Below are 17,895 nucleotides of genomic sequence, written 5' to 3'. Positions count from 1 at the left end.
TGTTGGTTGAGAGTGCAGGGGCTTGTACATGTTACAAACTGGGGCTGGTAAGTTCCTGTAGCACAGCCTCAAACATCCGTATCTTGTAGGAATTGTGTAGGAGAGGCAGGAGTAGGAGCTCCAAGCAAGTCGGTGATAGACCACACTGACAGTGTAGCAAACTATGGATGGATTTGTTATCCTGCATTTTACATAAAAATCATATATATTGACGGTAATGGCAGACAGGGCGGGCAACCCCGTTGCTTAATTTGGGACATATAATTTCAACTCATACAGGGTTTATCCTTTTGCTCTGCTTGAGGCAAAAGCTGGTAGTGCTAATTACCGGATTAAGTGAAGGAGAGACAAAAAGCAGTCCGTGGTGTCTCAGTCTTCACACACTCTGTTCCCCTTGTTCGCTCTTTTCAATGCCCTGAGGCTGCCTGCTGTAGAGTCTAATTGCTCGATTTGGTGCATCGAGAGAGAGGATGTGACACGCCACCCTGCACTTGTTTGTGCTCTGCCCGTTTGGTAGTGACAGAAACCAAGCAGAGGTCATGTGAGGGCAGCCAGAAGAGCGCGGCCGTGCCGGGAACGCAGTTCCAGTACACTGGGCTCCTTTCATGCCTTCCGTGTGAATAGGGGTCAGCGCTGTACCAAATGTCATGGAATTAGGTGGTGATTTTATGCAGACACATTTAATGGGACGAACTGAGGAACCCCACCCCACTCTGGAAACAGTCTATTGTGCTTTCAGGGCAGGTGGGAAGGGCTAATCGTGGGTGGTTGAATGAATGAGACTTTGGAGTAAAGCAATTACGGGCCTGATCTTAGAAAACCCTCTTATTTGCTGTCTGTGTGACACAAGCCTGATGATTTACTAGAGAGACCAGGAGTTCAGCAGTCAGAGATGGAGCTGTTGGAAGACATGTTCCTTAATAAAAAAACCCTGTCACTCTAAGGAGTTCGGGGCTGTAATCTTGTATGCTTCTGTTTGTGTGCTTGCATTTAAGTCTACACTCTCTGGGCTGCCTTGTCTCCCTAGCATTGTTTAGGTTGAAATGTAGTTAATGAAGGTGCGGTTTTATACTGACATGCCCAGCCACTTAGGAAGTGTTACAGGTCCATTTACAAAATTCTTGAGAACCCAGTTTCATTGGTGAGTGTTATTGGGGTCTCCTATGGGAGTTGTAACTCATATGCTTTAACTCCTACAGCTGGGCACTGCCAGTGGCAATGTGACACCTGAAAGAAAAGCCCACAAACATGTAGCAAGCTACAGCTGTATGGGTAGTGCTGGCCATTTTACATTTTTGCAGAGATAGTGGAAGTGAGGGAAATCTTTAGAAAGCAGTTACATTCTTTCTGAGAATGTTGTATTAAATGTCAAGTATTTTATTTTTCTGTATTCCATCAGCTTGCTAGCTCACAGATTGATGCATGTAATTTCAAGGCTGTCTTCTGTTGTGTTTCCAGTGAATAAATTTTCAGTTTATAGCAGTTATTTTCTTAATCTGTAAGTATATGACACTGTGTTTAGATTGTTAGATTTCATTCCATCTGTATGTCCCATATGTTCTGCCCTTCTGCTGTTCCAATTTGTTTGTGGTCACCTTTCTTCACTATGTGAGGGAAAGGATGTGAGTAGCTGGAAAGGATTCTTGCTGATAGCTCCACAGTCATAGTTACAGCTGTTACAGCTGTGTGTTGTTGAAGACCTACCTTGTCTCTGGGTAGCCCAGTGCAGGGTTAATTGCAGTGTTTGTGCAGCAGGGAAGGACCAGATTTAAAGATCTCTTTCTGTTTCCTGATGTTTCAGCTCAAAGAAATATCTAAAAGTATGCAAATACAGTTAAAGGAAAACAATTAATGCTTTGAAAGGTTTCTAATGTCCTTGTAGCGATGAACAACAGCACAGGTTAATGAGGAAATTTTTTAGGCTTTTTTTAAATGGAAGAGAAGTTAGGCAGAGCTTTCTGGACTTTCCCGGGCATGTTTGTCAATATACAAATAGTTTCAGTTGCTTCAAAGAGGATCAGTAAATAGAATTATTGAAAAACAGAAAAAATGTGTTTGATATTGTTTTTTCATGCTCAGTCAAACTTTATTTTGTTCTGTTTGCATTTACTTCTTAAATTTAGAATCAGCTCCAAATATACTTGCTCTTAAACAAAAGCAAGGCTGAAAACCAGGAGAAGCTATCTTAAGAGCAGTTTCCTTTCCAAATGCTTCTCTGGGAAAACATGGCTTTCAAGCTGGATCCTTTCCTGTTGCTTCTGTTTGTCTGTTAGTGACTGAAAAGTTTGAAAAGTGAAATTCTGACACTATTAACTTTGGGTGAAACTTAAGCATTCTTTTTCAGATAAGGGAAAATCCAAATTAGTTGTTTTTCTCTGTAGTGTTGTGCTTGCACTTTTGTGTTGCAAAGTGTTTCTTTTCTCTTCTAGCATAGATTGAAGTTGCAGTGTAGGTAGAGAGTTGTCAGGATTGGTTTAGCAGTTTGATGCTGTGCATGTTCTCCTTTACACTCAAGTTTTTACCCTTCCTCTACCAGGGTACCCTCTTGACATTGGTGTTTTTAACAGGAATTAACTTTCACCAGTTAGCAGCTGAGATACACCTTCTTTGGAGCATAATTAGAATTATCTGTTAGCTAATTATCTGTAGTGTGGAGTTGTACTTCTTTAGAACATGAAGCCTTTTAAGCAAAGTTGAAGAAATGTCCTGGCTGGTGCTTTTGCCCTGATTTCTATCACAGGTTTGTCAGAACATACATTCCTTGATCTCTTTCTATCCTTGACTGTTTTATTGGTGCTGAGAAGTCTTCTATCAGGGGTGGTCAGAAGGCTTTCTGAGCACCTCAGTGCGACAGAGGTCTGCATGCCCTAACACATTGCTATTGTGTAACGTGCCCAAAGCATCACTATTCCAATAAGATTCAGTGGGATTCTTAAAGGCAGTACTCTAGAAAATCGTGTTATCTTCCAAATGATCAAGCCGAGTGTAGTGGGTTTAGTCTGGAAGGCTGGAGTTGAGAGTATGGATTGAAGATGTCCCTTTTGAGATCCTGTGCAGGATGATTGTTCCATGGGGAACAGCTGAAGTTTTTAAATGAGTTTTACTGTTGACACTCAATAGTAAAAAATAAGTGCTTTTATTCACTTTTATAGCAATGTCCAGCTGGGCACAGAAACTTACCTAGCATTAATTTAATTTTTATAATTAAACTGCTGCTTTGTGTTGCTCATATACCTGGTGCCTTGAAACCCTTCTGGGGCTGAGCAGAAAGAGAGAAAGAAGCTTTTCCTATGTGGAGTAGCAATTGCTGGACTAACTTGAAGTGATGGGTGAGTGCGTGAAGTCAAACTGAATCCAGTCCTTTGTGCACAGTTATTGGGGATTTTTTTTGTTGGGGTGTTGTTTTGAAAAAGTGGTAGGCAAAGACTGACTGACTGCAAGTGCACAGCTTTGCAGCACAAGGGTCTTAGACACTTGCTTTTTATAGCTTTTCTCTTAGGCAGCCATCTGCATGTACTACAGTTACATTTCCAGATCCCTTAAAGATGTTTTCTAGTCCTTTAGAGTCCTGTTTTACTGCTAGGTATTGGTGGAGGAATCAGCTATTAGTGTTTGTGCAAACAGTAAGTAAGCTGGTGGATTCATCAGGAACTATAGTTGATGGAAATAATGTGGCAATAAAATTGGGAATAAAAGTTTGCACTTGCAAGCAAATGAGCATTTTATATGATGTAGGTGATACTGCTCATACTGTTGGCTAAGCTGAAATTATATGAGAAAAGTAGGTTCTGTCATAGTGAACTCGAAATCTTCCAGTGTAGTTCTGTTTTTTCAATGCATTTATTCTTAAAGCAAGTTTAACCCTCAATTTAAATTGCATTGATAGCGTTGTATTTGTATCCTCAGCACGAGTCCAGCAAAGGTGTTGGCAGCAAAGCCACCCCAGGCTGTTAAACAGTTGTGATCTGAAGGGGCATCTTAACAGAAGTGAAGAGGATTTTGTCTGCATGTTTAGTCAAGCCCCCAACACCTCATTTGAGAATGACAAATAATAGAGGTGCTTTTGGTGCTGTCTGCAAACCAGGCAAAGGGTCAGCAGTCTGTTTCATTTAGACAAGCAGCTGGTTTATAGCTACCTTTTCCCCCCCTTTTTTTCTACTGCCAAACTGTGGAACTTTCGCCTAGGAACAAACCTCTCAGGTAAACAGCACTGTGACCATTTGTTGCCGCCAGTTGTTTGTTCTATGTGGCTTGTGTTTGAAAAGAAATTCAAATCACAGTTTTGTTTACTTTGCCCTTGTGAAGTGTGCTGTTGCAGAAAGGACAAATTGATGTCAATCCCTGAATATTTTACTTTTGTTGGAAATCAGAAAGCTATAGTATAAATATAGATACTAAAGCATGGATTAATGTCAACATAATTTAAAATATAGCTTGATTTGGTGAATAATCTTGTTTAATCTAGGTACAGTAACCTCTAGAATTAGTAAGAAGCAACACATGGCAAGATAAAATGCAGAGCTGAATTACCTTCTGGAAAAGAATTTTTCAAAGCTCTGCTCAGCAGACATCTAGTGTCTCTGGAAGCTGCACTCAGAGGTTCATAGAACCATTTCTAATACATAATCTGCATTTTTTAGTTCTGGGCAGTTAGTGTAACACACAGGAAATCTTGATACGGGCTAAAAATACTCCTCTGTTTGAGACATTTCCCTTTCTTGCAATGACTACAAAGTGCAAAGCGATGAAGAATTTTGGTCAGTATTTATGCAATATGTGTCTTGTAATTTGGCTTTGTGTGTTCACATTGCTGATAGCAATTGTGCATGGGTATTAGAAAATAATTTCGATACCTGCCTATTTAGCATTTGGCTTTACTTTTTTCCCCCCTACATCTCTGAAAAATGAAGTTGTGCATGGGTGTGGCTTTTGAGGTTCTGCTTTTGCTTATGTTGACAAAGTACTGTTGGCCTTTGTACATCTTGGTGCACCTTTGTAAAGTGAAGTGTTGGTAGGCTGTCAACTCTTGATAAACCTACCACAGCCCTTCTGGTGTCTCCTCCTCTCCTGCACCTTACTTGGTGTAAGGTGATTTATTTCATGTATTAACATATCCCATACATTTGGGCATTTGCCATTAGAGAATTTGTAACTCTGAGTCAGGTAAGAAGTGTGATAAGCTATACCAGCAGGGCCAGGATTTTGGGCACCTGACTTTGGTTTTTGGCATGTTATTAAATTGCATTGACTCCTGTCCTACCTTTTCAAGCTATGATTTCTTCATAAATGTGGTACCAGTTTCTTTCTAAATGGTTTTGAACATCTTATTGTGGAAAACTCCAGAAAGAGAAAAAGGAATGAGTGTTTGGTAGAGGGAAGAGGCAATAAAGCTATTGAGAAAGTTGCTAGGACAAGTTCTATGTGTATTTGCATTTTGGGGGTGTGTTCACCGTTTGCTTGATGCTCACTCTTTTCTGTGCTGGTTGTTTTTTTTTTTTTTTTTTTTTTTAATAGAAATAAAACAAAGTTAAATTGTTTGCCTTAAGTTTTTCTGTAAAGCTGCTGGTGTTCACTTGCCTCTGTCCAGACTGCTTCAGTCTTCTCATTCCTCCCTCATCCTCCACACGTGTTTGCTTCTCTGCAAAGCGAAGAGAATGAATCTCTGACACTTGAATCTCCAATGAAATCTCTGAGAAACAATCTCCTATGAAAGAACCTGGGATGTGGCAGCTTGTGTAACTGAGATAGAAGATTCTGGTACTCCCTCTCTGCAGCCTACAAGCACAGCTAGGAGCTGAGACTGCTTTCCCAAAAGGAAATGCTGAGTATTCAGAGTATCTTGCTGCGTTGACAAGCCAACCTGTTTGTGTTTCCTGGCTCTGCACTCTTGATGTTCTCAGCTGTTCAATCAATTGGGCAGGCAAAGTAATTGCCCATTTGTTACTAGGGAAAAAGACTAGCTCAGATTATTTCTGTTTGCTGTATCAAATGCCTGAAGTAGATGTTACAACTTTACTGCTTGCAACTGGAATAAGTGAGCACTTGTGTATCAGTTTCCTAATGAGAATGAATGTATTCTGTTTTTTTATGGGTGTGTTGCTATTTTTCAAAATTGTAGTGGAACAGCGGTTTCAGAAAAAGAATGTGAAGACTCATGGTGGAGATGCACCTAAATAGTCTGAAGCTCAGGTCGAGGAGTTTGGGATGAATGAAATTGGCACAGCAGCAGGAAGAAGACAGACAGAAGAGGCCTAGCTGCCCTCAGGGGCTGGAAGCTGCTAACCCTTGGCAGCAAAACAAACCTGGAAAATGACCCATTTGCAGTTCTCCTTCCAGACCTTTTTCCTTCACCCTGGCTTGAAGCAAAAGATGCTTTCTTTGCCCTTATACCTCTTCTTATAACTGACTTGTATGCCAGAATGAGAAGACTTTGCATTGTCAACCTGCCTAAGATAAATAATGAGTGTAATGATAGAGGATGCCAAATTCAGGTTTAGGGTTTTTTCCCAATTTTCTTATTTTATTTTACACTTTTCTACTGTGTGTGTTTGTATTTTAAGCCCATACTGTTTATTTATGCTGCTACAGTACCACTTACATATTTTTGGGAAGTTTTGCAAATAGCAAATGACTTCAGTCATGGATGTTGCAGTGGTGAGGACTGAGCTAGAGATGGGATGGTATTGTTGAGGACAAGGCTGGATAGGAAAAGCAGAAGGACATGTAGCAAGTAGTGTAGTTCAGAAGCAAAGGCAGGGAAGAGATCTTTGGAAAGGTGTGTACAGCAGAATTTCTCAGTCTTTCTGCAAAGTCTTTTGGGCTCAAGGAGAGCCCAAAGAGAGAGAGTGTGATGAAATAAATTCCAGTAGAGAGCAGAAAGAAGAGAAAGGATGGGATCGATGTGAGATGAGTGTACCAAAGTGACTGTGAATGGAGATGTCTCATTATTTCAGCTCTAGGCTTTTTGAATGTTTCTGTGTGGCAGTGGTGAGATATTTACCTTAATGATATTTGATTTTTGTTTGGGGGGAAAAAGGTACTAGTTTTAGGAAATGAGCTAGATCTCACAGAAACAAAAATGTTAAACTCCCAAAAGCTTTTATTGAAGAATTTTACAAAGAGACTGGTATGTTAAAGTTTTTTATTATTTAAAATAAATCTGCTCCAAATGAAGTATTTTCTTTAGGCATCAGGACCTGAGTTTGAAGAGTCTCAGTATGCATTTGAAAAGAGTTAAATTTATTTTGTCTAGGCTTGAGAGGAGTTGTTCAAAAGTTGGAGCAGGGGAAATAGGGCATAATTCATTCTCCTTTTTGTGTTTTCCAGAATATTGAGTTCTATGGACAAGAGGAAAGGGACTTCAGTCTTAAGGGACTCTTGCTTCAACCTGATTGGCAGTACATATAATTGCACCACCAGAAAGCAATAAAATAAATATGTAGAGCAACAGTAACAGAAAGCAGATGACTTGCTTTTACAATTCAAGAGCTGGAAAAGATAGAAACTGATGGCAGTTGACTCTGCAATGGGGGGAGTATATATATCTTGCTTTCTTGTCAGACAATGCGGAAAACCCCATACTGGTGAAAACAAAACATACATTAACAGCCATAGTGTCTTGCTCTGAAAATTGTCATGTGTGCTTAATTTTTCATTAGAAAACATTGTGCAAAGGATCTTTGCAAGATAGAGCAGGCAACTTTTCCCATTGTGTTCTCAGGTCTGTTTTTCTCCTTTGGATATTTCTATAAAAATCAGTCAAGTCTCTGATTTAGCTGAGAAAAATGTGTGGAAACTGCGAAATCTTTTTTTTTTTTTTTAATTCCACATGTGTGGGTTTTGTGTCGGGAAGGAAAAGATTTTATCAAGACACTTATCTGTGAAATATAGTATAATGTTTTTTAGAGACTGCACATAAAATGGAAATAGATTTGACATCTTGTATTCTATGTCTGAATGTCGCCATGAACTAAAATGGTAATTAGTCACCTACGCAGCATCTTCATCAGCACCTTCATTCACTGACTGTAGTACATGGAGTTTTCTTGCTGCTAATCTCAAGGCAAACAAGAAATGGGCTTTAGAAGAAAGCATTCTTTGTAAGCATTAGCATAGATGTGTGAATGTACAGGTGTGCTTTGAGCAGTTTGCCTCTCCTTTCATCAGCACACTTTTTTAGCCACGTGAAAATAAAATGCTTTAACCATTTATGTGGAGAATGGAAAAGTCATTGAAACTGGGGCATATGGAAAAAGAAATAAGAGCAGACTCCTGGTACTTCCCTTCCATGTGATACTGGTCCAGGTGAAAGCTGTAGAGTTGCGAGGATGTTCTATCTGTTCTGCTTGAGAGAATGCTAAGTGGCATATTTTAAGCAGAGTGCACATCAGTGGCATGAACAAGAGAAGAAAACTATGTGAAACTTTGATTTCTACTTCGGTGCTTTCTCTCTGTCAGAGCTACTTAAAAGCATACAAGTGATAAAACCAGCAACTAAATCCTTTTTTGACACAGACAAAAACTGACACGTACATTAAGCTCATTTTTTGCCCCGACTTAAAAAGTAAAAGGACTTATTTAGCATAAAGTACTTTAAAGAAGCAGTGAGTATTGCAGCTAAAATAATTTTGAGTGAGTCTGAGCACAGACTGCTGCAGAGGAAGTTCTTTAGGAAGAATTGTCCATTTGGGGTTTTGGAGTTCAATTAGGAACTTGTCAGCACTGCTTTATATATGTACAAAGCGCAGGAGCCGTGTGTTTTCCTGACTGTATTTCAGGTGTGAAATGCTATACTTCATGTTGTCCTGATCACTGCTGTGCTGTTGGTAAAATACTTGTACCTTGTGTTCTGTGCTGTGCTGCTTGAATCACTGCAGGAAGTCTTGCTCAGTGAATGATCTACAGCATACAGGAGCACTGGAGTGCCCATAGGAATCCTGGTAATCTCCATGCTAGCACCATGCACAAAGTTCTTGTGGCACCTCAAAGGGAAAGGCAAGTGGGAGTTTTTCACACTGCCAAAATACAGGACGTAAACACCCCCCCAGGCCCCCCCACCCCAACAAACCAGAAAAGCTCTAGCCAGAAAGCTCTGGTTCTGAACTCTGACAGCTTTGGCAGGCTTCAGCTGCTGTGTTTGTGTTGTCACAAGGAAGGTGAAATGAGGTGCCTGCACAAGACTTCCACCTCTCTGTTTATGCAACAAATGTTTAATGTAACCACACTTGAATGTATATTGGTTTATGCATGTGGCATGTTAACCAACCTCTTACTGCTTGGCCTGCTGCTGTCGTCCTTTTAGTTGAAAACTGGTGCCAAGTTATTTAAGGATGTCAGCTGAAATGAAAAATTCCCTATGTTCAGTAATGGCTGGTCACTCTACGGTTAAGTGCCTCTCAAAGGTGTTCTGGCCTTTTTTGTTAGTGTTTGCCCCAATAGCCTTTAAATGCAGTGCTGTGCTCTGTGATGCTGCATCCTTACCAAAAAAAAGAATAATTTTCCTCCAGGCAGGCAAGACTGAGAATAAAATATGTATAGTTTGAAATGCTGGTCAATTCACTTCGGAAAACAGCATGTAAGTTTCACAAGCACACTTACAGTGCAAGTACTGCTACACCTTCTACTTTTAAATACATTAAGTCTTTATAGAAAAGAAATATGAAAACATGTGGGGTTTGTTTGTGAATAGAAACCTTGGGTCTGGGAAAATACTGCTATGCAAGTGTTTTTTGTAAGGCTAATGCTCCAGAGAAATATTTTAATATTCCCCTGAAAACTAATGTATAAAAAAGGAAAGAAAAAAAGGAAATCAAGATTTGACATGCTCTGCAGCAGTGACCATATATAGTTAGGCCAGATGGTATTATTAGATGTCTGTAGAGAATTGAGGCTTTTTCTCTGTAAAATGATTTGTTGCTACTGAGGTAAACTGCCACCTTTTTATTGCTCATTGGAATTACTTCCAAATAATTTTAGGCTATGCAGGACTATCTTTCATAATTGTCAAGAAAATCCAAAGTTAATCCTGGTGAGAGGTGTAAGGCTTCTCATGAACATCTGTTTTCTGCCAGTGTGGGTTACAGAGAGCATTCCTATGTGCTTTCTCCCCATAGCAGGCTGTGTGTATGCCAAGGTGGGCCTTTCCTAGGGCGTGACTGCAGGGGCTTAGGTGAGTGGTCTGCCTACCTCTGTATTTTGCCTCAAGTAGAGCAAGTAGTTTCTCCAAGGCAAGAGGCATTTAACCAACAATACATGCATGCGAGCAATCTTTTCCTGATTTCAATCTCCCAGTGAGTGTCAGTGTAAAAACTTTGAGCCAGAAGCTGCATCAGAATCACATTTCAATAGCTATGGACTATCTGTTAATTACCTATTTTTTTTTTCTGAATGCCATTAAGCTTTTGATTTCCACAGCATCCTGTGATAGAGTTTATGATTCCATTCTGAATATTTTTTCTCCTAATGGATCTTGCTCATTGTTCTTCATCTGCTCAAAAAACCATTTCTGAGTTAGGATATGGAGAGGACAGAGCAGCATGTAATTCTCTTATCCTTTTAAAAACTCTGAGAACTGAGTTTTCTGTTTTTTTCTTGACAGAAGCTAGAGCATCTTGTTTTTTAGGTGCTTCAGTTTAGCACAGTATGATCTGATTGCCCAGTCTGTAAACAGGGATGAGCTCAGCCTGGCTTGAGACCTGTGTAGGTTACTCTAAGTCACCTTTTGCATCTCATGAGGTAATCTTATGCTTAAGTCTCAAGTTCTGGTGAAGGATCAGGACACCTGACTGGGTTAAATTTATATAAAGTCAGTGAAGCTGGGTCAGACCTGCAGCTGATACGTATGACTGTAAAATTACATTCATATGCACTGATCAAATACTTCCATTCTAGTTTTCCATGCTTGTTCTGTTCAAAACCATATTAACCTGTTCACAAAACATAATGTTTTGTGCCCCTTTACAAATAACAATTTGCCACTTCCAAATGTAACTTACGGATTTTTATAATATAGAACTACCCCCGCCCCCTTCCTTCAGCTGTGGTGCATTTGGCTGTGTAAGAAAGAAGGAAAGGAGCCTGTTACTGCAAAGAAAAAAACTGCATTTGACTGAGAGAGATTTGGACACTTGAACAGCTTTATCTCAAGTTTCAAATAATCACTGCAGTCAGGAAGATTACACACAATCTTTTGGCAAGCTTTATAACCATAAAAAAAGCAGTTTTGATACAGGTAAGATGACCTTTTTTTAGCTTTTTTGTGGTGTATTAGAAAAGGCTGACTTTCTCAAATCCACATCTTGTACTTTATAAATAATTAAGGCTATTGAAATAAGACTTTCTTGACTAGCAGTCCTGCTTTCCATCTAAGAAAAAATTCCATTTATCTTTTGTTAAAATGCAGCCAAGCCTGCAACAGTTTCCTTTGAAGAATGCTGACTTCTAGTATTGTTCAAATTTACAGTCATGACTCTTCAAGTCAAAAAAGAAAAGTTTCATTCCCAGTATGCATGGTCCTTTGGGTAGCTGGCACAGCACACTTGGAGGAGAAAGTTACAGAAATGCAAAGGGTGTTTGGGAACTTCAGGGCATTGTAGTGAGTGTATTCCGCTTGATAATGAGTTACAGATATCCTTGTCATACAGAGCTAAAATTGCCCCTTCAATAAAAGTGCATTTAAGGAAGGAGTCTTTGTTTGAAACTGTTGAAATCACTTCTGGGAAAGGTTTTAAAGTTTATATTCCTGCCTCCTCCCACTTTTCAACAGAAAAACACTTTTGTTCTGGTTGCAAAAGAGAAATCATTAGGATTCTTCACTGTTTACACAGATCTTAAGAGAAAGGGTATTTATGTGCCAAAATAAGTCTGTACACTGCAGTGTGGAGAAATGACAAAGAAAATAATTTTTATGTTTGAGCAACATTCTATTGCATGCCCTCAAACTACAGTGAAAATAGTTTTCTTTTTAGTTGGCACTTGTAAAATAAGATATGCAAGTTGGACAGATGGACATGTAGAGATGTGCTCAGACATCTACTAAATGTTTTTTAAACATTTTACTTGATTGATACTGTATTGTGCCAAATAGACACTAATGATGTTGGGAAATGGAGTGCTTATTCTGCCTGTTTTGCTTGTTTCACTGATCATTAGTGTAGCTTTTGTATGGAATCCCTTTAGATTTGGAGGGAAATGGTGCGTTTTAAATTATTCAGTGGAATGGACAACACAGATGTAACAAAATCAAAGATGGTGTTCCCTTTTTCATCATGGAGGAAAGACTATCTCTTGAGTATGGTGCTGTTGAATCCTTTGGATGAGAAAGGAAATTGAACTTCCCTTATGAAACAATCAGTATCAGAAAAGTTATCAAATATTAGCTGCAGGACTTTTAAAAATTCTTAGTCTTTCAGACCAGTATTATTATTTTTTTCCCTCAGAAATTGTGGGTTATTTTATATGGACAGCATTGCCAAAACTGATAATAAATATGTATTTAGAATTTTTTTAAAATCACTTTCTCACTGTGAGAGTGCTGAGAGGGTAATTGCTTTGTGCAGGCAGTGGTGATGCAATAGTAAAATAGTAAACAAAAGTTTTGTTTGACTGTGTAGTTTGCTTTGAGTCTTACAAACCCAAAAAGAACATTGCTTGCTCAGTACTGATAAAGTGACACCTATTGCACCTACTGTTCCTATGTGGGATGTCCCTGAGTTGTGCAAGTTTTAAATTCTTCAACTGAAAGTACTTGAATTGTAAAATAAGCAAGATACATATTGTAAAACTCTCACTGAGCGCCCCTCAGTCCTGATAAAATTGTTATCCAACAGAGGATGAGTCAATATATATATTTAAAAAAACAACAGACAAAAGCCACCACAAATTTCTAATTCCTGCTCTTTTTTTTCATCTTCCTTTAGTTCCTTGGCATAGCATTTCTTGGGATTGGATTGTGGGCATGGAATGAAAAGGTAAGTTGAACATAGCACCAAACTTTCTTTTTCCTCTTTATCTCTTTCTGATGAAATGTTGAAACAGTAATATTTTGTGTTCAGACACTGTTTCTTCAGTATTGTGGCTTGGTGTTCCCTGGGGGTCCGTCTGGCCCCCGGGGCAGCAGCCGCCGTAGGTGTCCCTGATAGCGCTGTGCTGATGAGGCGCAGCCTGCCTGGGCCCCTCGGCTACTCCGAGCCACTGGCTACCTTGTGAGCACTTCTGGAGTGATTTCAGCTCTTAGTGATTTCAGCTCTTCGTGATTTCAGCTCTGTGCTCGCAAAGTGCCTCAGCAGACGCAGGGAAGGAGAGAGGTGAAGGCTGTGTAGAGTTCTGCGGAGATGTCTTTATTGGCAGCTTCTGCAAAGGGCTCCAGTGACAGCTCTTCCGTCTGAACTGGGCAATGGTATGGGTTTATATAGGCTGTTGAGGGATCAGGATTTGTCCTATGGCTGAGGTCGAGGAGCATACGACCTATAGCCTTACGGAGAGATAACAGGGGTCTGATGTGTGGAAGAGGGGTAGCTCTGTTCCACTCATCATGACTCTGCATTTCTTATCTTAGGCTAGTGACTGCCATGGAGGCCTTGCAGGGCCTCTGACTGTTACACTTCAGGATCAAAATCGAGCCTCTCTGTCAGATAAAAACCTTAGCTTGGGTTGCTTACAGGAACATGGTTGCAATCTTTCCCAAGAATACCTTGGCAAGAAATGGTGGCTGACACTTGCCCATAAACTAATCATTTCAATCCTTGCACACTGACTGCAGCTCAGACAACACTCTGCTGGAGCAGTATGGGCAGTGTGTCCCCAGGAATGGAATGGGAGCCTACATGTCTTAGAAGGCAGCTTCCTGAAAAATACCCAACTAGGCTTTACCTTAAAGCAGCACGTTAATTGCTGTTCCTCTTAAAAAAACAAACCCAAAAAACTGAAAATCAAGATGAGCCCTGAAAACCAATGCAAACCTGAGGCAGAATAACTGTTGTTTTTTCTTGTGCAAATGAAACTGGCCACTAGAACACCCTTTGTTGCAAGACTCTAAAATCAGCTTTGAAACGGGAAGTACTTGTGTGCGGGAGGTGAGTGGGCAGGGAAGGAGAAAAATTTCTGAACCAGAGCCTAATTTTCAGTTTGCTTGCTGCAGAAGTTGGGAAGAAGTTAAAATGTCAAGGCATGATTTACAAATGTCTTGGGTTACTGGATGAAGAGTTTGGTTTGCTAAAAGACAACAGCTGAAATGAAAGGCCTTCATTTGAAATGAAAGCCTTTTCTTCTTTGTTTAAAAGTTTAAAAATAATAAAACTGTTAACAATGCTGTGTTATTCAGTTACCTAATAAGTTTTTCTTCTTTTAATGGAAAACACTGGGTAAGTTATAATTGATCTTCATTTAAGGCAAAATAACTGGTGCTTGCAACAGAACAAATAACAGGTTTGGAAGCTCTGGAGTTCTGCCTCTACAAAATTCAGGACAAATTTTGAGTTGTTAACTTATATTCTAATTGCTCTATGTGTGTGCTTTGGAAGGAGATCATCACAAACAGTAATGGGATATTAATTACTGCCCACTGTGTACACCTATATGGGTGTGTATGTATATTTACATGCCATATGATGCTGATGTTGGATATCTCAGATAGGAGGTGCTGTGACTTTTTTTATTCAGCAAAGATGTAAAATACTCAACATACTCTCAGAGCTTGTACCTATGTCTAAGTTCCAGAGAGTGGCTTTACAGAAGAGATTTGAACATTTTTGTATCATTACAGTAGGTAACACAAATGATTCCTCTTTAGAGTGAATGAGCAGGTAAAGGGAAAACAACTATAGTGTTTGAAGTCTAAACTATGCCCATCTTAAGAGCTAGAAGGTGTTCTGGTTTGTTAGGGTTTACATATTTTCTGTGTGGGAAAGTATGCACCCTTTCCTAGGGAAAATACATTCAATTCACAATTGCTAATAGCCAGAAGTCAAAGCTCTTGTTTTTATGTGAGATTTGGATATCTGTTATCAAGTCATCTTAAACCATTTTAAATCAGATTCTGAAAGTGGGAGAAAATACCATGTTGTTTTAAGACAAGCAAGTAAAGCCACCACAGTTTAATATGCATCAACTCAGGCTTTTTAACATTTTTTTTTTTCTAAATTAACAAGTAAAATAAAATAGTGTTTGTTGGTTTGAAACATGGGTTTTTTCTTGAAAAATGATCATGTTTCCGCAGCTTCTTTAACTGTTTTATTCTGAAGTGCTTAGTATGGAGTGTTTCAGTTCATGGTTCTAACAATCAAAATGCTGTATAGGTATAGCTGAACTGTAGAGCTCTTGAGCACAGACAAATTTGAGTTTGGTAAAACTATGAAAAAATTTGTGTCAAACCAATTTGAGTCTTTTATTGCACTCAGCTCTTCAGAGGACAGGCAGTGGCCAAAAGCTGCTGTCAGCAAGCTCAAATTCCAGGTATTCATGGGCCCTCTGTTATTTAGTGGGGGGCAGATCAGTTAGATCCCAGACAGTTTTCATACTGCTGGTGAGGAGTTGAAGATGCAAGCCAAGGCGGTGAAGCCTGGGGCTTGAGAGATCTGTAACATAACTGAAAAGCAGCACTTCTCTAGCTAGGCTGTTGCTTGCCTAAGGCTAGGATGGATATCCCTTAGGCATTATGGGCTGTTTTAATGGTACACTGTACAACAACAAAGCAGCTTGTTAGAGAAGGACCGGGGGTACACAAAGTCAAATTGTGAGCCAGCACTGTGTCCTTGTGACAAAGAAGGCGAGTGTGGCTTAGGCTGTACTAGGAATGTTGCCAACAAGTTGAGGGAGGGAATTCTTCCCCTCTATTCAGCACTGGTGAGGCCGAGGCCACAGCTAGGCCAGTTCTAGGCTCTCCAGTCCAAGATGGATGCTGACATACTATAGAATTCAGCAAAGGGCTGAGTAGATGATTAAGGTACTGGAGCGTCTCTCCTGCAGGGAAGGCTGAGAGAGCTAAGACTGTTCAGTCCAGGGAAGAGTAGGCTCGAGGAATCTTAATGTATGGAAACACCTGAAGGAAGAACACAAAGAGAATGGAGCCAGGCTGTTTTCAGTGGTGCTCAGTGACAAAGGCAATGGGCACAAAGTGAAACACAGGTGGTGTTTCCCCTGAACATCAGGGAGCACCCTTTTTTTTTTATAATGTGAGGATGATTGGGTGCTGGCACAGTTTGCCTGGACAGGATTTGAATCTCTTTAGAGATTTTTTCCAAAGCAATCAGGACATGGTTCTATGCAGCCAGAGCTAGGTGGCCAGATGACTTCAGCTATTCTGTGAAGACTTGCTGCTGTTCCAATGAACTTGACTTTATCAAACTTGAACTTGACACTGCTGTTGTGTAATGTGTAAATTTGTAAGGAGGTTTTGCAGGTCTAGTACTGTAAACTTCATTTAGTGGTGGGGAGGATTTTGATTAACTTCTATTTTGAATTGTGTGGCTTTATGTTCGAGCTGTGTAATTTTATAGCCCAGCCATCAACTTGTATATACTTTGTATGTACTTTTTTTGCTTCACAGAATCTTTTCAAGGTAAAAAGATAGTGTTCCAGGTCACATTAAAACTGTAGGATGTAAAAAAATAATCCAGAGTTTACGGGAGTCCTATTGGCTGCTGGTTAAAACAAATTTGGGACAGATTTGTGGACTTGGTGCCTAGTTTCTCTTTTTTTGCTAAGTTGGCTTGAATTCTTCCCTTTAAACTTTCTTGTGAAAAAGAAAAGCACAATATCTAGTCTTGTGGCCTTCCTTATGGCTTTTGCAGGGAGGCAAAAGAGCTCATTTGTCAAGTAGGCAATAGAATTGGCTTGACAGCCAGTGAGCCAGCCCTAGACAAAAGCTGGGCAATTAGCATTCTGAGCCATGAACCTGAAAGAGAGCTGGGGGTGGGGTGGGGGCAGTAAACTCTGGGGATGAATAAAGCTATCTATACATGGTGGCACTGTATAGGTCACAGTCTCGCAGTGTTTTCAGGCATGCCAGGCTTGGGCTTGCACCATTAAATAGTTCATCCATAGCAGCCGATTTCCACCCTTCTCCCTGCAACAGTGGCATAAACATTGTTAGCATAAAAAGAGTCTATGTAAAACCTCAGCAACCTACAGCACTTTTGCTCAGCAGCAGGGGAAAATGTTTATATTTCATTGTTTTTCTTAACCACTTCAAGTCATGTCTTCTGTTGACTCTTTAAAAATAAACCAGACTTGTACAAAATGTCGATTTCCCTCCTTGGTTGTATGTATTAGATATTGCAGTCTTAAGGCTGTTTGTGGTGTGATACCAATAGGTGCTTGGGAAAATAAGCTTCCTGGCTACCTGCAGGAGATTTATGCTCAAGAGTAGTGAGCCTAAGCGATGAATTGCTGTTAGGTCTTCTGAGACCTTCTAAGATTGTCCATGGAGAGGGACTTTTTAGAAGGAAAGCACTGTGGTTTTGGGGTAAACTCTTAAGTAGGAGGTAGAAAAAGTAAGAAATACTAAAGTAGGGAAGAAATCTTTCAAATTTTGTTGATTAAATTTAGTTTGTGTATGAAGTTGACTGACATGAAGAGGGAGAAATGGAAGAAGTGGACAGTGTGCATGAGTTTGGCTTCTTAGCTTTTCCAGTTAAATCAGCATAACAATAAGTTGCTTCAGCTCAGAAGTCGAGTTGTGTGCAGTTTGGAGTACCACTATGGTACCTCTGGGTGCCAGCATCGTATTCTTATTGAGCAGGAGCTCTAAATCTGGATCTGAAGTTTTAAGATAGACTTTTACTTGTCTCAGGTGATTTAGGTCAGCTTTGGTGTTCTTGGACAAGCTAAACTCTGTGTATGGAAACAATCACAATTTGTTAGATCCAACTTGTCTCTCCTTGCCCTGAAGTGAAAACT

At 39.9% G+C, this 17,895-nt stretch overlaps 1 protein-coding gene across 6 annotated transcripts in view; it reads left to right on the top strand.

The window, feature by feature from the left end:
* The window catches only part of TSPAN5 (tetraspanin 5), an 86,029-nt gene that overhangs the window by 45,503 nt on the left and 22,631 nt on the right, over nucleotides 1–17,895 (top strand). For 5 of the 6 annotated variants that reach the window (XR_008430504.1, XM_053940629.1, XM_053940630.1 and 2 more), the window contains exon 2: nucleotides 12,918–12,968. The exons of the other annotated variant lie outside the window; for it this stretch is intronic. Coding sequence is in view for 4 of the 5 variants with exons in the window: in XM_053940629.1 (XP_053796604.1) it covers nucleotides 12,918–12,968 (51 nt within the window). In the remaining variant the exon portion in view is untranslated. The remainder of the gene's footprint in view (nucleotides 1–12,917; nucleotides 12,969–17,895) is intronic. 6 annotated transcript variants of the gene reach the window in all.

This window comes from Vidua chalybeata, chromosome 4, assembly GCF_026979565.1.
Source record: "Vidua chalybeata isolate OUT-0048 chromosome 4, bVidCha1 merged haplotype, whole genome shotgun sequence".
In the NCBI taxonomy this organism is placed as follows: domain Eukaryota; kingdom Metazoa; phylum Chordata; class Aves; order Passeriformes; family Viduidae; genus Vidua; species Vidua chalybeata.
Note: the sequence above shows the minus strand (reverse complement) of the source record. Positions and strands in the feature narration are given on the sequence as shown.